Source organism: Anabrus simplex, chromosome 8 (genome assembly GCF_040414725.1).
Source record: "Anabrus simplex isolate iqAnaSimp1 chromosome 8, ASM4041472v1, whole genome shotgun sequence".
Classification (NCBI taxonomy): domain Eukaryota; kingdom Metazoa; phylum Arthropoda; class Insecta; order Orthoptera; family Tettigoniidae; genus Anabrus; species Anabrus simplex.
In genome coordinates, this window is record NC_090272.1 from 42,300,261 (window position 1) to 42,322,121 (window position 21,861).

Here is a 21,861-nt window from a genome sequence, read left to right on the forward strand (position 1 = left end):
GAAAAAGAGATAAACGTACAAGAAAATATCTGATTTCCTCGTAGTTTTCTTCTTCACGTGATGATACCATAGTTTTACTGGGTTGTAGGAAAGTTCTGAGATGAATATTGTCACTTTAAAAGCAGGTAAGACGTACACCACGGCCGACTTGATGCGTCGCTCTAGCTAAAGTAGCGCAGCGAGGCATCCAGTCGGCCGTGCTTACACTCTCCCAATTCACTTCTTGCTCCTAGATCGCGCTGAAAGCGATGAGACGGTCAACAGACCTTGACTTGCATGGCACGAAACGTCTAGTGCATGTTCGGGCAAACCGCGAGCCACCAGCCACCGGATAATCAATCCACAAAGCTAGCAAGCACCACGTGGTTTGGAACGAACCACAAGATGAATGCACAAACGGGCACTGGGTGTAGTGGCGGTTGATGTTTCTTAGTCAATAATACTGATTGCGGTTTATATGCAGTTTTGACTGCGGAAAACAATGAAATGAAATGGCGTACAGCTTTTAGTGCCGGGAGTGTCCGAGGACATATTCGGCTCCCCAGGTGTAGGTCTTTTGATTTGACTCCCGTAGGCGACCTGCTTGTCGTGGTGCTGGTGGTGGTGGTGATGATGATGAAATGATTATGTAGACGACACATACACCCAGCCCAGGCGCTAGCAGAATTAACCAATGATGGTTAAAATTACCGACCCTGCCGGAAATCGAACTCAGGAACTCTGTGACCAAAGGCCAGCACGTTTACCATTTAGCCATGGAGCCAGACTGTAAAACAAAATACTAAATTACAAGATTGTACTATCAATTACATTTCTTTTACTGTAGCCTATATTTGCAGTCATGTCCCTAAAATCTGGATTTATTTCAGACTGACTATTCTGGGTGATTTCCGACAAAAGTGTAGTGTTACAAAAATGTTTCTGTGAAGACTTAGAAGTAAGGAGACGATCTGCTTAACTAAGCGGTATGTTTCGAGCTGTCCGCGGAGAGATGACATTAGTAGATGAATAAAGTTGAGTGGAGATTTCAAAGGTTGCAATGATCATAATTTGAAGATAAAGTTTGAATTCTAGAGGACAAACTGCGGGAAATGTTCGTTTATAGGAAGAGGAGTTAGGGATTGGAATAATTTATCAAGGGGATTGTTCCATTAAATTTCCAAATTCTCTGAAATGATTGAAGAAAAGACTAGTTAAACAATTGTTAGGGAATTTGTATCAATTTGCCGATCAATGATGTATGTTGGTTGTTCAGGAAAGAATGACGGACGAATGAACACCGGCGTTGCACATTGTCATGAATCGTAGTTAGCAGAAAGATGATTTTATGATGATTTTTATGAACCATTAAATGTGTGTGGTCGATCTAGTGAGAACACCTCCATCTGAAGACATTCTTGACCAGTTCGGGATCAGGGGAAGTCACCGAATCGGCGATCGTTCGGTAATGAAGTGTGCCACACAAGGAAGGGCACCACAGTTTCAAACTCCCTATTCATTGTGACCCAGAAACTGTCAATTGGTGACTGACACTGAGTCTGGCATGACACCGTTCCTTATCCACTCTTGTTCTCTTCTTACTGTATCAGCTCCATGGACCTGTCACGGGTCCCAGCATCGGTGATCACACCTCATCCCTTTTATTCCATAGACTAATTAAAGTTAAGATAGGAATATCTTGTTGTATCACCCGTTAAGATAATGGTAGGCATATTGCCACAGGGCCACGCAATGGGATGATGATGATGATAATGATAATACTAGAATAATAATAAAAATAATAATAAAGGACGACGTAGCAATGTTTTCAGAAAACAACGAAACAACAACTGAACAAATAAACCTTTTGAAAGACACGGCGGAAAAGGCAGGGTTACAAATTTCTCTAGAAAAGACACAACATTCGTCACGAACATTAAAAGTACTCAAAAATTCCTAAACAATAGATGTGGACAAATAAGCAGAGTAAATACATTCAGGGGCTTACGCATAGGTGGCGGGGGATAAATCTCTCCCACCCCAGAAATTTCGAAGTTTAGAACTTGTGATTGATTTTGGTAACCACGTATATGAAGATTTTAGGTGGCTCATTGTTTTGTTTCAATTAGAACTACGTATTTGCCAACAGTCTATTGATGCATCCATTTATAAACAAATATATATAAGTTTATCTTCTAAAAGCAAACATCCTGAAGAAATGGATTTCATTTCTGCACGTAACATTTTCCGACAGTGATATTTTCCCAACAATACATCGAGTACTGAAACTGTCTGCTGTCTTACTAATAAGACTGCCATACCAGAACGCTCTTTCTCATCCCTGAAATATTTAGAAGGTAGAAAATATAATCCATGAGCTGGCCAAAAAGGCCAGGAGACATCTGCTATTGTAATTATCAACATGAATACAAAATGTGTCTTAATTAAATAATTTTATAATTTTGAAAGTTTTAATATAGCGTTTCTAATTTTACAATATGCACCCAACATTATTTCATAGCAGTCCTCAAATTTTAATATTTAATATTCCCCCCCACACTGGAAAATAATTTCTGCGTACGCCCCTGAATAAATTCAGGTATCTAGAATAAGTAATACAGCCAAACGGCCGAGATAAAGACGTAAACAATAATATTCTATTCTCGGATATCGAACAACATGCAGTTCCCGTTCTTCAAAAATCCGATTACCTCTGGTGGATTTGATCCTGAGATCGACAGAGGGAAGTAGAATGAGAACATTACTGACAAAGACCATCTCCTGAGGACACCACACAAGTGGTAACCCGATATGCTAACTAGAAGCTTTTAGACAGGGATCTTCTCGAACATTTCAAGTGGCTCATTGAGCCGGTCTCCGCAGACTCCAAGAACACTCCCTCATAGGGGTACGAAGTAAAGGTGAGAAACATCTGCCTACCCACGTTAAAATAATAATCAAATTTCATGTTCACTTTACTGGAAATTTGTCTGGGTAGTCACTTGATATTTTCAGGAGTTATTACTTAGAACTACACCTATTTCTATAAAAATTCAGAAGGATAAGTTGCTTAAATCAAATACTTTTTCCAGTGTGATTTATTTCCTGAGAGGTATTATTTTCATTTCACAAAATTTGTAAAAGAAAAAATGTATATCGTCGCTGCCAGAGTAATACCTCGTATCCCATTGTGCTCTTCCTATCAAATATTCTCCTTAAGACTGGTCACACCTCCCAGCCACATATGGACATGCAGTCCATCCGAACAGTTTTCGTTGCATTAATTTTCCTATGCCGCCTTGCAAAGGAAAATGAACCTTACCATACCACACTGTAGGAATGTACGTTTGCATGCCATATTTAGGCATTCTTACAGTATAATATATTTAAGGTTCATTTTCCTTTAAGTAGACATAGACTATATAACTATATTCCACCGCCTTGCTTAAGAAGGTCTGAAGCTCTTCTAAAACTGTGGAAGAAGACCAGCCTGGACTCCAACCTCCCCGTTCACCAGGATTTTATTCAACCTGCCCCTCCACGACTTAAGTCTAGATCTCCACCCTGGCGCACTGCACTTACACTGGAAGAATCTGGGTTCTCCATCACGAACGCCTGGTTACACCATTGGCAGCAGTCTTCTGTTGCCAATCAACATCTTGTGACTCTACCTCATGTTCAACCTCCCGGATTCCATCTACCCAGACGTCAATGGAGGACTCTAAACAGGATAAGAGTCAATCAAGGAAGATGCGGCTATACTCTTTATAAATGGGGCTGACAGAAGTCTTCTGGGTGTGATTGTGGAGCTACGTCACAGACCATTCACCATGTAATTGTCGAGTGTCCACAGAGAGCATTTCAAGGTTCTTTGGAGGACATTCATAACGCAACTGAGGAGGCCTTAAAATGGATCAATGGACTTGATTTGGAACTATAGGCTTCTGCTTGTATATATTGTGTATATATTGTATACTTATTTATATAATCTATCTGTGCACATCATACGATAAATAAATAATAGCGCTAAAACTGATGTCTCAAACACAACATGTGTGGTGCTAGAATAACGTACTCCGGATGGCTTTGTACTCCATACTGGGAGTAGAAGGCAAGACACTACCAAACACTACGACGATTCTTATCAAGAAACCAATATTATATCGTTTCTCTCTGCCTAAGGAGTGGTGTTCTGCAGGTTAAAAATAGTATTACACATGTTCTACTGAACGATATGAGATAAAAATAAATGCGGGGAAACTCCTGATATATCTTCTTTAATATTGGCAGGTTTTGTGAAAAAATGGTTTAACAGTTTTCCCGTTTATTCAGTTCTAATTGAATGTCAGACAGACAAACATGATAAATATCGCCTTCCCAAAGTGTACACTATGAATCCTCTCAAAACTGCGACAAAGAAACGTTATGTGCAGATAAAGACTATATTCGTACTACATTAGTAAGATCGAATGCCGACAATGCCTGTGGTACTGGATAATACGCCTGTATTACATCCAACAGTTTTGTACATTTCTGACTGTACGAGGTAATTCAGCTTGTCCTAGAAAGATGGATACGCCGAGCACAAGATAACTGGCTGTGTGTAGCAATTAGGCGGCATCTCGCTAGTTATCTAATCATCGCTCACGCTGCCGCTCCGATGATGGATGGGGCCTTGGTAATCCGCCGCTAAGAGCGGCAGTTGCCAAGTCTCCTACGATCGCAGGGGGCATTGGAAAACGTATACACACCAGTGAGTGAGGCCTTGGGCGTTAAATTGCTTTAAAAGGCTACTGTTTAATGAACTCTAAAGTGTGGTGACCAAATCATCTCATAAATTATATTAGTCGTGAGATGTATCAATAAGATGTATGAACACAAATTAAGAACTGCTACATTTTACTGTTGTGAGAATGACTCTGCATAATGTATTGACGTGCTGACGTCATTTAAAAGATGCCTGCACCCACAGGCCCCTCATATCGATTCTAGAGGCATTCATTACAAACTAGTGGCGCCGACTTTGAGAGGGGGGGGGGGAGCAAGGCGTTTTCTGCCTCCCCCTCCCCCAAACGTGGAGTATGGTAGTCTTCGGAGGCTGCAACGGCGTTAAATCTAGAGAAAGTGGTAGATGGTTTTATATCAAGAAATGAGGTTAGAAAGCAGGCATTCCTTCAGAGAACTGCATTTCCCTATGCAGGCTGTTCAGGCGGTACCTCGGGTGGTAGAGCTTTCCACATTTCATATCATGAAATGAACAATATAAAGTAATAGGACATTTATTAAGAAAACGTATTTATGAAAAACTAACTTTTTTACTTGTGATTTTTTGATGGCTTCGTACATGAAATGTGAAATGTCGTATGGCTTTTAGTGCCGGGATATCCCAGGACGGGTTCGGCTCGCCAGGTGCAGGTCTTTCTATTTGACTCCCGTAGGCGACCTGCGCGTCGTGATGAGGATGAAATAATGATGAAGACAACACATACAGCCCGTAGGCGACCTGCGCGTCGTGATGAGGATGAAATGATGATGAAGACAACACATACAGCCAGCCCCCGTGCCAGCGAAATTAACCAATTAAGGTTAAAATTCCCGACCCTGCCGGGAATCGAACCCGAGACCCTCTGAACCGAAGGCCAGTATGCTGACTGTTCAACCAACGAGTCGGACGGCTTCGTACATAAAACATTCCTACAAAATATTTGTTTATGAATTTTCTATTCTATTTACTTGTGAATATTATGGAACTTCGTACATACGACTCGTTCAAAAATGTATTTGGGAAACAAGCTCTATTACTGTTATGTTACTTTTTCTATTTGTTTGTGAATATTGTTATTATATAGAAATATTTGCATTAATAGTTAGTTACCGAGCTCGATAGCTGCAGTCGCTTAAGTGCAGCCAGTATCCAGTATTTGGGATATAGCACGTTCGAACCCCACTATCGGCAGCCCTGAAAATGGTTTTCCGTTGTTTCCCATTTTCACACCAGGCAAATGCTGGGGTTGTACCTTAATTAAGGCCACGGCCGCTTTCTTCCAACTCCTAGCCCTTCCTTGTCCCATCGTCGCCATAAGACCTATCTGTGTCGGTGCGACGTAAAGCAACTAGCAAAAAACGTATATATATATATATATATAGTTAGTTGTTCCTCATTTCACATGCCTATGTTCATGTTAATCATGCTCCACCCCAATAATTACTCGAAGTCGGCGCGCCTGTTTCAAGCGGCGGGTCTGAGTGGCTCAACGGTTGTGGGTCTGGCCATCTGAACTCGACTTGGCAGGTTCGATCCTGGCCCACTGTGGTGGTACTTGAAGGTGCTCAAATACGTCAGCCTAGTGTCCTACATTTACTGGAACGTAAAAGAACGCTTACGGGACAATATTCTGGCAGCTTGGCGTCTCCATACACCGTCAAACGTAGTTATAAAATCAATAACATTAAAAAATATATTAATTTCAAAAACGTATAGCTTCATACATATACATCTACTCCCAACTAAAAATAGGGCGGTCTACACAGCAACAGTGTCGCAATTCTATAAAACAAAACATTTATTCAGAATTAATATTTTGTAGACATGACGTCATTACATAGATAGACCACGGAAATCGTTAGTGCGATACTTAGAGTTGTAAAGTTGAAAACTTACAGAAACGAGTGAAATGAAATGGCGTATGGCTTTTAGTGCCGCGATGTGTCCGAGGACGTCGGCTCGCCAGGTGCATGTCTTTTACACCCAGCCCCGTGCCAGGGCAAATAAGCAATTATGGTTCAAATTCCCGACCCTGCGGAATCGAACTCGGGACCCCTGTGATTAAAAGCCAGCACGCTAACCATTTAGCCATGGAGCCGGACGCAGAAATGAGTGAGAGCTTAAATTAAAGGTCTCAGAACACGTTTGTGTGAATTTTTTAAAAACTTCATAAAATTTGTTTGTTACATCAAAAATATGGCTCCCATAAAGAAGACATACAAAAACCAATACCACCAAAACCACTGGCAAATAATAGACAGATTGGGCAGTAAGAGCAGTTCAACACAGAGCGCATGGGCGACACCGGATGTCTGTTGCACTCTGAGCCATTGGGACTTCTTCTTCCTGACTTTTACCCAGTCACCTGGGATCGGCATTTAATATGGATTGTGGCCGTTTGTATAGCTGGATGCCTTTCGTGACGCCAACCCTGTGCGCAGGGACGTATTCACTATTGCATGTAGTGTGATGTGTTAGCCTATATGTAAATTAAGATGTGTGTTAAGACGAATACAAACACCCAGCCCCCGAGCCAGATGAATAACCAATTACGGTTAAAATCCCCGAGCCGGCCGGGAATCATACGCAGGGGCCCTTGGACCAAAGGCCAGAACCTTTTAGCCATGGAGCCGAACTCAAGTGCTCTGAACCCGTGTGATATATTTGCCCGGAGATTTTTATGAAATGGCGTATGTCATTTAGTTCCAGGAGTGTCCGAGGACATGTTCGGCTCTCCGGGTGCAGGTCTTTTAGTTTGACGCCCGTAGGCGATCTGGGCGTCGTGATGAGGATGGAATGACTCAGTCCTCGCGCCAGCGAAATTAACTACTGTAATCATGATTAAAATTCCCAACCCTGCCGGGAATCGAATTATGCCCTTCCTATCCATTATTTTCCGTAAGAATGGTCACGTCTGCCAGCCACATATGATTTACAGTTCATCAGAACAAATCGTCGCTGCTCGAGCAAAAGGTCATGTAAAACAATGCTATTCCTATCCATAGCCTAATTTTCCTTAAGACTGGTCACGCCTCCCAGACACATGTAGATATACAGTACAGTCCATCAGAACAATTTTCGTATGCGAACGTGTAAAGGAAAATCAACCTTGTGTACCTTATACTGTAGGAGTGCTTAAATAAGTCATTCCTAGAGCGCGGTTCGATAAGGTTAATTTTCCTTTACACGTACGCATAGGAAAATGAACACAACAATTATTGTTCTGATGGACTAAATACCTGGAGGCGTACCAGCCTTAAAGAAAATCATGGATACGGCATCACAAGAACACGCTGGGGGGGGGGGGTCTTCCCTCTTTAGTAGATAAGAGTGCGTAGATCGGCTGTGACCTATTCTCAACCTACGCAATACTACGGCGTCTCTCTGTGAAGGCCGGAAAGAGGACCGCCACACAGTAGTTGTCTTCTTAATTGCTCTCAGCTTGTTGGGAGTTCAGATAGCTAGCCACTCCGATTCCCAGGACGTCAAGATGGTTCGACACAGCTGAGAACAAATCGTCGCTGCCGGGACAAAACCACCTATGTGAAATATTTTAGCTTAGAACTTTGGCCGGTAAGGTTCTGTCATCTAAGGTGCAATTGTGTGCATATTGTCAAGGCATTCTCGCTCTTCATAATGTATGTGCTGCGGGTCAGTATATCTCCAAAAATATTATCACATAGGAGGTTTTGTCCCGGCAACGACGAAATATCTTTAGCAGGTACATTAATGGGTTTTGGAGGTAAAAGTACCGCTTCCTTTGCGGCTTCATCCGGAAGTTCATTTCCCGCAATCCGAACGTGGCTTGGAATCCGAGCGAAAGTGATTCTGAGGCCAGCATCACTTAACCTGGCTAGCAGTTCATGAAACTGTTGCGCCAGTGGGTGTTGCGAGAAACAGGTTCCGACGCAAGTTTACTGTACCTATTATTATTATTTATTATTATTATTATTATTATTATTATTATTATTATTATTAGTATTATTAGTATTATTATTATTAGAACCTATTATTATTATTATTATTATTATTATTATTATTATTATTATTATTATTATTATTAATGCTAATTGTTCCTGAAACAATCTTGCCATGTTTATATGTTCATTACGCGCAGATTACAGTTGAATATTAATATGGGATTCGTATTTAGAGTGATTTCCATTAAAATGGGGATATAATTATGTTTTGGACATAATATTCTTAAAATGTTTCAATTTGTTTATCATAAAATATAATCCAATCAATTATAATCCCATTTGCAGGCTATTTTATAACGACAAAAGCCCGCAGCATTACCGCGTCCATCAACGTGATGTATGTCTGTAAACAGACCGTCTTATTTATGGCGCACTTCTTCATACGTGTTTAGAAATTATTATTTTGAAAATGCAGCTCAGCTATTCGTCGTGTTTATTTTTAAAGACAACTTGTCACTGGCCCCCTTCGCTCCCTCTTAAGTACCTTATTCTGGCTTATCTCCAACATACCAAGCACATTCGGGCTGCAAACAACACGAATTAATAATACTAATAATAATAATATACGTATATGGAGGTAAAACTTTCGAATGTTAAAAGGACAGAGAAGTTCAAATGACTGGGACAATGGATGCAACCCAAAGCACTGGATAAAGAGGCGAACAAGGCAAGAGCCAGAAAATTAGATCTGGACTGCAAGGTAACACAGAACAGGTACAACAAACGGGCAATATCCTACAAGGCCAAAATCCGACATTATAAGTCACGAATAAAACCGGAAGGATTGTACACTTCAGAGTGCCTTATTTTAATTGTTTTAATGGGGGAGCTGAACGAACTCAAGAAGAAAGAAAGGAAGATTCTGAGAAAATTTCAGGAACTGCAGAAGACTTCTGATGGGACTTGGAAGAAAAGGAGAAAGTAGGAACTCTGCAAGTACACTGGAAGGTTCACAATGCGGAAACCAAGAATGAAATTCTACGGACACCTGGTAAGAATGGATGACAAACGGCTGACCAAAACTATCTTCAAATACATCGTGGGAATAAAGGTCACCTCCAGGTGTGTAGAAGAGGTCAAGAGAGATGCAGAAGAAAGTGGAAGTACACTAGAGATGATCCACAATAGAAGAGAGTTCAGAAGAAGAGGCGACAGTTTAAAATCATTTGAAGAGAAACCACTAAAAAAGGAGACCCGAATGGATCATTTCCGAACAGGAGAGAAAGATGAGAAACGAAACAATGAAGAGGCTCTGGGAGAGAAGAGAAGAAAGACCAAGAAGCCTTAAGTTCTTATACGGTCCATAGATGGCCAAATTCGAAAAGAGAAATAATAATAATAATAATAATAATAATAATAATAATAATAATAATAATAATAATATCGTCGTTGAAGAAACAAAACCTCGTGTGTCAAAATCCTACCTCTATTCATTATTTTTTCTGAAGACTGGTCACGCATCTCAGTAGGACTATACAGTCCATCTGAACAATTTTCGTTGTGTTTACTTTCCTATGCAGATGTGTAAAGGAAAATGAACCTTACCGTACCGCACTGTAGGAATATATGTTTGCGTGACGTATTTACACACTCCTACTGTATAATGTAATTAAGGTTCATATTTCTTTACACCTTAGCACGGGAAAATGAACACAATGAATATTGTTCAGATGGACTGCATATCCATATCTGGCTGGGAGGCCTGACCAGTCGTAAGGATAATGAAACGAAATGGCGTATGGCTGCCGGGAGTGTCCGAGGACAAGTTCGGCTCACCAGATGAAGGTCTTTTGATTTGACTCCCGTAGGCGACCTGCGCGTCGTGATGAGGATGAAATGATGATAAAGATGACACTTACACACAGCCCTCGTGCCAGCGAAATTAACCAATTAAGGTTAAAATTCCCGACCCTGCCGGGAATCGAACCCGGGATCCCTGTGACTAAAGGCCAGCAAGCTAAACATTTAGCCATGGATCCCGACATTAAGGATAATAATGGATAGAAAGAGCTTTGAGAGATACACGTTTTTCTTAATAAACCAACGATATTAATGTTTACACATAACGTACTCAGATCCTGTCAAAGAAGTCCCTTGTTTTTAAAATATGTATACTCAGAGAATAAACTCTCTCCCCATGAGGAACAACTATACTAAATACATTAATAACTAAGCTTCGGGTGTTAAGGTAAAGTCATATTTCTTTCCTGAGCTCATTTCACCCGAAATCTGAAACATAACTGCGAATGATTGGTCCCTAACCCCATTTACAGAAAGTTTATATTGCATATAAATGCATATTTCAGCCATGTTTATAGGTTTGGTCATATTTTGCTCACTTTACTGATATAAGTATTTTTTTAATATTTTGAATGCCGGGCTGAGTGGGTCAGACGGTTGAGGCGCTGGTCTTCTGACCCCAACTTGGCAGGTTCAATCCTGGATCAGTCCCGTGGTATTTGAAGGTGCTCAAATACGTCAGCCTCGTGTCGGTAAATTTACTGGCAAGTAAACGAACTCCTGCGGGACTAAATCCCGGCCCCACGGCGTTTCCGAAAACTGTGCATGTAGTTAATGGGACGTAAAGCAAATAACATTAATTAATTATATTTTGAGCATTTTTATTTAAATTGAGGCGTCGTTTTTAAAAAGGTACATGTTATCTTCATTGAGTTTCAAACACAAGATTTCAAAATACTGTAGTGAATATATTTTTCCTTCTTTCCCCGAAGCAGACAGGTTTAGAAGACGTGATTCCAAGAAAGAAATGTACTACGAACGTACGCCAGCAGATACCGAAAGTCATGCTTATTCTCTGGTTTTGTGTTTGTGCGCCTCAGGACTATGAAAATCGATAAATGTATAAAGATTTGACGTACTTATTGCAGGCCTGTCAGTTTGCATCATTGTGCATGCTGTTTTATCGCTAATAATCACCAGATTTTTTTTTTTTTTTTTTTTCGGAACGTTGAAGGTTAGTAATACTCTAACACTTTCTTCGTATTCCTAAAGTGCTTAAGTCATATTTTACCCTTTTTAAGGTCGTATTTTGCTAGTTTTTAGGGCATATTTGCTTGCATAATTTGTACTTCTTTAGCTCATAAACTTCCGAACCCCTTTAATGACTACAGTATATAGACGATGGCTCAGTACTGATAACGAACCTTTCAAGGATTTTAGGACCACATTCTTCGTCATCGAGTTTGGTAATCTTAATCTTGGGCGGAATTCCTAAAAGAACTTAGGAATTTTTTCCTCTTGCACCGATCATGAGGTCTATCACCTCAATGTTATAGAGTCCGTATTCACGGGGGTAGAACGGGATAGTTGGCTAGTAAATGCTCTTCTTTTCCTCGTGTACTTCACTGGGCTGATTAGCGTGCGATTCAAACCGAACCGTAGGATCAATAATATATCCACTGATCTTGTTGAAGGCTATCTTATCAATCCTACGGGTATTGCCGTTCTCTGACAAACCATGGACCTCTTCGTGCCTGTGTAATCAGCGTCTTTCAATGACTTAGCGATGGAGGTTCGTATCGCCTAGTGTTTAGGAAGTCGCAGGGTTTTCTAAGAACATGATGATTTTGTGCCAGCAGGCATTTTTAATTTCGTGCCTATTTTTAATTTCTTAAAATCATATGAACTTTTCATTTTGAAAACTTCACAAAATATACATAGACTAGGCCTACATATTAAACTCTCAGGTCCATAAAATGATACATGTGGTAATTTCCTTACAGGAAAGTGTTTAGTCTGCCTGTGTACCAAGTTTCAGATTAATATCTTTAGAAGTTCTAGAGAAAAAGGTACCTTTGTCATAAAAGAAAGGAAGTCTAGGAAACGACGATTGAAATTCACAACACGAAACCACTGACTGTATCTCTCAAATAAAAACTAACTTTCCGCGGTGAACGCCATGCATGACCTACCGGAAATGATACTCCACACCCTTCTTCAATACTCCTAGGTGTGATACCGTCAACTGCCTGACAAAACAGACGTAAAGAGTTCAGCGAAGATTAAAAGGGGGCATGGCACCTGACGCGCATGTGTTAGGAATTTTGTGCACTTAGATACTGAATTCAATTAAATCCTTTTGGGTCTTAGATTCCCAACATAATAAGCTATCAGTTTCAGCAAAAACAAAATCTTCGCTTTGAAGGATTGCGTGCACGTGTCCCCTACGGGATGCTGCGTTTCGAGAAAGGAAAGTGCGGTCATGGTCACACCGCACCCGTATGTCTATAGAAAACTGATTGACTTCCTCGAATGGATAATCAGAATGAAAAAACAGACAGAAAAACAATAAAACTTGCCCCATTACAGTAAGTGTTGGAAACGCTCTTTCTCAGTTTGTAGATGATATTCCGGTTCCCTCTCTGTAATTCAACAGCATTAGTCCTCAATATTTCCGCGCGTATTGCATTTAAAACTCTTCATTCGGAAGCTATCAAACTCAATTAACAGATCAATTACTACTGTACAAGAACTGGCACACTGTCCGCTATACGGAAGCTTATCGCAGACTACCTGAGACCATGAAATCATTGGGTGAGCTGTATGGATCAGCAGCTATTGCAGCATTCACTTTCCCAGACACGGCATAGAGAATAACTGGCAACTCGACTAAGACTCGCATTGTAATAATAATAATAATAATAATAATAATAATAATAATAATAATAATAATAATAATTAGGCTGAATACACTAAGTGGAGGCACTATTATACGTTTTCTGTGAACACTGATAGCAAAAACGTAATTACAGTGTTAAGCACAACTTCGTCTGACTGCTGAGAAACACATTCCATATTAAATTGACAACATTATTTCAAGTAATGACGAAAACAGTCTGTAATTTTTATAACTTTTCCTAAGACCACTTAAGAGTTTATTATTATCGGATGACATATTTTTTATTTTAAAGAGTGTTAAGTCGCTAGTTACCCGTAGAGGGCGGAAAATAGGCTCTCTTTTCGTTCGAAGAATGAAAATGTAAAGAAAAAAGTTGTATACCCTTCAAATGCAGAAAGACTTCAGATGTGTTAGGTTTGAGACTGGTCCAGTCGTTCTTATTTTATCGGTGTTTAAACTTGAGTAGGCCTATCCGTACTTTTGAATCTGACGATGTATCACAAGTCCTTTTACCGCATCACACTTCCTTTGATACATTTGTCTAATTTCGTTATATGTTTTTTATTTTTTATACTTACATATCAAAGGCTTTTGGCCACACAGGGATGGGGAAGGGATAGAATTAGGAAATTAGCAGCCGTGGCCTTAATTAGAACACATCACCAGCATATGCCTGGTGTAAAAATGGCAAACCACCGAAAACTACATCCAGGGTACCGACGCGTCGATGGGATACGAACCGATCATCTACCGACTGCAAAGATCTCAGATAAACAACTTGAACTACGCGGCCAAATCACTCGATCATTAAATTTGATCATTTCTCATTTAGTCCACTCTCAGTCCCACCTGATAAATTCCGGATAAATTCAGTTTGAAACCTATACTATAAATCTCTAGGTTGTAAGGCCCCTTGCATTACAACGCGTCTAGGTTCTCTAGTTATAAACTCTCTCTACTCGATGATAATACCTCAGTATTTTAAGAGACCTTCACGTTTAAGTTCCAAAGTTTTTTCTTCACAAATTCAAGAAATAACGACAAAAACATAAGGAAGCATAATTATGAGGACAGCTTGTAGCTCGAGGAGGAAACGGTGCAAATAAATTCGTTAGACTTGATTTCTCAATTTTCTTTTGTGACATTTCAGTCGAGTTTATGTCTGTCTTTCATAAACTGTGCTAGTTTTTCTAGGCTGTGTGGCCAGCAACTGCTGCCACAAAGCAATGACATCTATTCGGCTCGGAATTCATGAGGAAGACGTCCGTCGTCCAAACTAATGATTCACTGTAGTGGCAGCCAAAAAATTTCACTACTGTCACACGTTTATCAGGAGTTTCCTGTCCCAACGTCCTCGAAATGCTCTGCTTCAAGAAGTTAGATTTCTGCTTTAAATTCAGGCATGAATTTAAGCATATCAAGAGAGCCAAAACTGTGATGTATCTTGGAGAGTGGATTTCTGAAGACCTCCCTTGTGCGACCTTATCCATTATTTCCCTTAAGACTGGTCACGCCTCCCAGCCACATACTGATATGCAGTCCATCAGAACAATGTTCGTTGAGCATATTTTCCTATGAGCGTGTATCAAGGAAAATGAACCTTAAATACATCATACTCTAGGAGTGGGTAAATATGTCATGCAAACATACATTCGTACAATACGATACAGTAAGGTTCATTTTTAATTACACACGCGCATAGGAAAATGTACTCAAGGAAAATTGTTCTGAAGCACTGTATATCAGTATCTGGCTGGGAGGCGTGACCAGTCTTAAGGGAAATAATGGATAAGAAGAGCATTGTAACATTCGTGGTTTTGGCATAGGAGCGACAGTGCTTCAGAACAATTTTCCTTGAGTACATTTTCCTATACGCGTGTGTAATTAAAAATGAACCTTACTGTATCGTATTGTACGAACGTATGTTTGCATGACATATTTACCCACTCCTAGAGTATGATGTATTTAAGGTTCATTTTCCTTGATACGCGCTCATAGGAAAATGTGCTCAACGAACATTGTTCTGAAGCACTGTATATCAGTATGTGGCTGGGAGGCGTGACCAGTCTTAAGGGAAATGATGGATAAGAAGAGCGTTGCCAGATACGCGGTATTGCTCGCGCAGCGGCGATATAGGCCTGCATTATCCAATACGCAGTATACATCTACTTGCTATCTTACAACTGACAATATTCTCTACTTTATGGACAGTGAAGACATATCTACGATCAAGTATGAGACAAGATCGATTAAAACGGATTAGTGTAACTTCACATCCATCATAATATCGATATGAACTTGAGTAGTTCGCTCCAAACATCAGGGTCGGTGGATGTAGAGTGGGTCTCGACCCACAAGTGGCCACGGCTGGTCCGTGGTCCAACAGCTCTGCACTCTGACCGGCCAACCGAGCAGAGGAGTGATGACTACGCTCTACCTTGGCTCTACGCCTCTGCATTCGGGAGACTGGACAGGGCTGGACGACACGGCTGGCCCCAACCGTCAGCTGTCCGTGGTTTTCCGTTCTCCTGCACTAAGACGAATGCCGGGAGAGTTCCGAGTATAGGCCACGGCTGCCAAGCCCCTCACCTCCGCGCATCTCCTTCACCGTAACAAATCTCCCGGCCTGGGAGACAGCGTCACCGTCTAAGAGGCCCGCCTCCCCCTTCAGGGGAGGAATGAACACATTTTAGTAGCAGTAGTAATAGCAGCGACGCTCGCAGCTGACAAACCGGTACGCGTAAAGTAAGTTTTAAAATGGTTCACTTCCTGAACTGCATATTACGTAAAAGTATTCCTTAAATTGCTTATCTGAAACAAAAATGAGCTTACTTACAGCGGGCAATTTTGTGAAAACGAACTGAATTGTGATACGTATGCTTCTTAACCCCCCCCCCCTACCTAATATCTTCTGTATTTGCGACTGTTTCTACATGAAATTTATATGTGCTTGAATAATCCATTCTCACAGATAAAAACCGCTCATAGTGTAAACTTCTTAATCGAAAATTCATTTTAGCAAATTTTTTTGTGTGCACTGTTATAAGTTACAAATTATTTCTGTTAAAACTTTTGTAGTTTAAGAAATATTCAAGGAAAAGAATGGACATGATACTTTTTGGCATTACGTGCCCTGGAAATGGCTGCTCATTGGCTGCATGATACGTTATGTTTCAGCCAATTCACTCCGTGGGATCCGGTATTTCTGGGCATCAAACGTCATTTTCAACGCCCGGTTTGACATGGATTTGAGCCACTTTGATTGTTTCTTTCTCTTTCACATTATGGATACTCCTACCAACGTATCTTTTCCATCATAATCTCAATTTTGAATTTTTTGATTTGGTACCTTTTGGAAATTAGCTTCTCATTTGTCTTTGATCTAGCAGTCGAAGTAGGACCACGAGGTGGCCGCTCAGTGCAACAAGGACATGACAAGTACTTACGCGCACTCGAGCCTCCGTCAGGTTGGTCCACATGGCGATCTCCTCCCTGGTGCTCATGTCGGGGTAGCGGTTCCGCGCGAATGTCGCCTCCAGTTCCTGCAGCTGCTGGCTCGTGAAGTGCGTCCGCTGGCGGCGTTGTCGCTTGTTCTTCTTCTCGTTCTTGGAGTCGTCCCCACCACCCCCGCCGTCCGCCGAGTCCACGCCCGCCTCAGTCTTCACGGCCGCACTGCCCACGGGCTCCACGGCCAACACTCTCCCACCTGGAAAAAGAACGAAACATCACATGATCTGTTTGCATTCCACTCACTTTGAAAGCATTCTGGCGGTGGTGGTGATTACTGTTTTAAGAGGAAGTACGACTGGACAACTATAATCTATTAACGCAACTAAGAAGGAAAATGGAAGGAATCCGACACTTAGAAAACTGAAGGTACCGGTCAAAGAAAGACAAGGGTCACGAAGGCCGTGAAAATGAGACTCCCTAGGCCTCGAATGCTCTAATATCGTTGGGGTCGGAAAAGAACAAGAGTTGACCAAGGGAGGTCGGATAGGATAGATAAAAGTGAGAAGCTTGGCACAAGTAAATGGAAGCAATGCCAGGACACAGCTAAGAGCGCCGAGGTCGCTAACTAGCGTTCGTAAATTCAGAGCCCCTAGGGGGGCCCCTTTTAGCCGCCTCTTACGACAGGCAGCGGATACCGTGGATGTTATTCTAATGCCCCAGCCACAGGGGAATCACCTCGGGAGGATTCTGGTGGTGGTGGTGGTCAATCAATCAATATCAATCAATCAATCAATAGTGATCTGCATTTAGGGCAGTCGCCCAGGTGGCAGATTCCCTATCTGTTGCTTTCCTAGCCTTTTCCGAAATGATTCGTGGTAGTGGTGGTGGTGGTGGTGGTGGTCATTACTGTTTTAAAAGGAAGTACGACTGGACAATCACCCTCTCTTAATACTAATCAAAAGGAAAACGGAAGAGGTCCGACACTTCGAAGAATGAAGGTATCGGCCAAAGAAAGGGAAGGGCCACGAACAGTGTGAAATCGTAAACTTAATACGCTGGTGAAACGAACACCTCTATTTTCCCCCTCATTTCTCATAACTTCAAAGCACTGCACGGCGTGGTAGAGTAGGCAGTTTCTCTATGTTTTATGGCTACTGTTCAATTTGTAGTCTTATCCAGGAGATGAAGTAGACAAATTCTCTATATCTGACGACAATTTAGTTTGTAGTCTCATCGGCGAGGTGTTGCACACAAGTTTGGTCCATCTGATGACAACAATTCAATTTTTATTCTTGTCGGTGAGGTGTTGCAAACAAGTTCTGTCCATCTGATGATAACAGATCAGTTTGTAGTCTTGTCTATGAGGTGTTGCACACACGTCCTGCCTATTTGCTGACTATAATCCAAGTTGTACTGTTGTCGAGGGGGGTGAAGTAGACAAATTATGTCTACCTGATAATTACATTCAGTTTGAAGTCTTGTCGGCGAGGTGGTGTAGACAAAGCATGTCTAGAGGGTGTATCATAACTCTACCTACAAAAAATTGAGGAATGCTCTTCGTGTCATGTTACTGTAAGAACGATGCTGCAATCGGATTGGCGGAGAAATGTTTTCTTTGCGAGGAATTAGGATACTTTGTTAGTTCCGGACGCGCGATTCGAATTGACGTCTACGTATATGTCATGCCGCTGCCTGTTGCTGTGAGTCAGAGGAGGGAAGGGAAGGGAGGGGAAGTGGGAAGTGGGAGACAGAGGTAATGCGCGACACACCACACATCCTGAACAGAATCCAAAGGTCAATCCTACACCGTTGTGAATTGTTCATCGAAGTAGGAGGGGGCATAATGAACATCTACTGTACTCAAACCACTGGGCGTTTTGCATTACATTTATGATGTTATGACTGAAGGAATACACAATCGTGGGGCGGCAGCATTGCATATTCGAGCGTGTTAAATAATGAAGAACGTTGTGGCGATCAATTGACGAGAGAAGAAACGATCTGGTTCATTCCTTGACTGAGAAGTCTGTCTTAATTACAGTGTGTGTGTGTGTGTGTGTGTGTGTGTGTGTGTGTGTGTGTGTGTGTGTGTGCAGTTACGGCTGTTTAATAAACGATCTGTGGATATTGCCTGTAAGAGACAAGGACAGTCCTCTGCGAGTCGAACGAGGAAACTTGTGCATTATCTCTGTCGCCATCACACACCCTATTTCTCCTCCCTCCTCTGTTCTTCCCTGAAGCACGGCAATGGCTTTTTCCCTACACGGCGAGTTCGTCCATTTGAATCGCGCACCCGAAACTAACAAAGTATCCTAATTTCCTCGCAAAGAAAACATTTCTCCGCCAATCCGATTGCACCATGATACGAAGAGCATCTCTGATATTTTTTTTGTCGGTATAGTTATGATAGCCTACACGCTGTATATGATCACTACTATGCAGTTTGTACTGCTGTAGACAACTTCTGTCATTTTGTTCATTACAATTCAATTTACAGTCTTTTCGGCGTGATGCAGTTGACAAGCTCTATCTGATGACTACTATTCAGTCTACAGTATTGCCGGCGGTAGAACAAGTTCTGGATGTCTATTTGATTACTACAATTCAGTGTGTAGTGTTGTCGGTGAGGTGCTCCACAGAGGTGTCATGGGCGCGAGATGGATGGTCGGTGAGATGAGAGACTTGTGCTTATCTCCGAGATAGCGCGCTGCCTCACACAGTACTCATTGTTGTCGCCGTGACACTCACAACGTCTTCACCTTGGTATAATTTGCTGCAATGAGGACTGGCAACACAACGAGAAGACATGCCTTTACCAGAAGTCGTTCGTTAAATATTCAACCAGGAGGCTGGTTCCATCCTCAAACGTGACAATGTTACGGTGGCGGATCCAGAACAGATTTAAGGATGGGAGGGGCAAGGAACATACGCCATTTTTTCACACGCTTGTTCTTATAAACAGCATGTTCCTCCTTTAAAAAAGTGCAATTTGAAGTATAAATGTACATAATATCATGAATTTAATGAAGAATAATGTAAAACCAGAGCTGAAAGTGTTCCGCTTATTAAATACTCATTAATTATTGTAACCTAAAAATATTACATATATTTGAAACTAGTTTCGGTCTTGCTAGAGACCATCATCAGTCAGAATCATAAAGTTAAGGCAAGACATAAATTATAATAGATAAAATTTATAAAATAAGAGTGTGTTGTTGACATACAATGTAAGACAAGTATAGAGTTGAATGATAATGTTTTCTCCTAATTTGAATAATGCACTTCTTAAACACTTACAGTATTAACACTCGGAGAATCTTCTTGAAATTAGTTCAGTTGAAATAAGTGTGAACAGAATAATGTTCATGAGGATGATAGCATATCGCAAGAAATACATAAGAGTAACAACGGGATGTGCGTTGAGTCCAATGATCGTGACTAGGAATGGGTGGATGACAGGCCGTGAGCTGGGAATGGGCCTCTTAAGGAATTGAAGGGGCAAGAGGCTAATCTACATAACACAATAAAACTCACGAGTGAATACAGTTCGGTTTATCATTAGAAAAATTAACCGTAGAGATAAAATGAGTAAAAAAATACACACACAAATTGAGTAATAGGGTCAACAGGGTCAGAAACAGCATCGTTGTTTAGTGTAACATGCCTTTCTGCTAGTTTGTGCACTCCAAACATATCAGCAAGCAATCCATCGACTCCCATTTCAGACGTAAGACTACGGGTTGAACTTCCCAATAGATATTCCTTACACCACACCAGTTTAAAAAATCACAAAATTATAATCCCCACGCATCACGGAACAAACTTCCTTGACGATTGTACATATCAACAAAACCTACTCAAGGAGAAGGTTAATGTTCACACCTATTTAACTGAACCGAATTCAAGAAGATTCTCCAAGTGTTAATGTTTTAAGTGTTTAACCTAGTCTTTTAAGAAGTGAATTCTTGAAATTAGAAGAAAACATCATCATTCGACTATATACTTGTCTTACCACCGAATGTCAACAACACACTCTTATTTCATAAATTATACCTATTATAATTCATGTCTTGCCTTAACTTTTGGTCTATAGGAAGACCGAAACTAGTTTAAAATATATGTAACTTTTTAGGTTACAATAAATGAGTATTGAATAGGTGAAAACCTTTTAGCTTTTGTTTTGCATTCAATACGGAATACTGTGATATAATGTATTTACCTATGATGGTGAGTTTACAAGTAAAACATATCAAGCCAAAAGTCTCACTTCTGAGAAAATAGGTATAAAGGCTCTCATTGCCAATAAGTTACCTTTTCTCGGAATATTGGAAATTTTTATCTCTAAAGTTATGCAATAAATTTGTTAGAGAACGGACAACAGAGTAGTGTAACTGAAATTCTATTAGTGTAATTTATCTGATTAAATTCCTCTTTTCAGACTTAGCAAGATAATAAAAATTAGAAGATTCAGTAATCAAAATGAGCTCGTACGACTTAATGAACATCACCAGAGAATAGAGCGAAACACATTACATAGAACAGTGTGAAAAGATCAAGAATTCGAAACTGACTTACGATGTTTTGCTACTAAACCCACGATAAGAAGTTCAGAAGATATTGTTGGTCTGTATTCAGTAGGCATTTTTCCCAGTATGACCACTAATGTAGCAATCCTATTTTTACTTAATGTACAGAATGTGGTGAATCATTTTCATGCATAGGCGCAAGTTTCAGAACACTAACGTGTCTAAACGATTAATGAAAAATCTAGTTTAATATGTGTGTTTGTTGTTTCGGTCAACAGTAAATAGACTGGTTTGATGTAGCCCTCCAAGCCACCCTATTCTGTACCAAACATTTCATTTCTACGTAACTACTACACATATTATAGTCCGGCTCCATGGCTGCCCTTTGGTCACAGGGTTCCCGGGTTCGATTCCCGGCAGGGTAGGGAATTTTTACGATCCTTGTGTAATTCCGCTGACACAGGGGCTGGGTGCACGTCTCGTCTTCATCATCATTTCATGCTCAGTACGGGCGTTAAATCA

General features: G+C 40.9%; 1 protein-coding gene across 2 annotated transcripts in view; it reads right to left on the reverse strand.

The window, feature by feature from the left end:
* Nucleotides 1–21,861, reverse strand: part of Ptx1 (pituitary homeobox homolog Ptx1) — a 335,671-nt gene that overhangs the window by 142,809 nt on the left and 171,001 nt on the right. For both annotated transcript variants that reach the window (XM_067152853.2, XM_067152852.2), the window contains one exon: nt 16,810–17,069. In XM_067152853.2, coding sequence (XP_067008954.1) covers nt 16,810–17,069 — 260 coding nt within the window. The remainder of the gene's footprint in view (nt 1–16,809; nt 17,070–21,861) is intronic.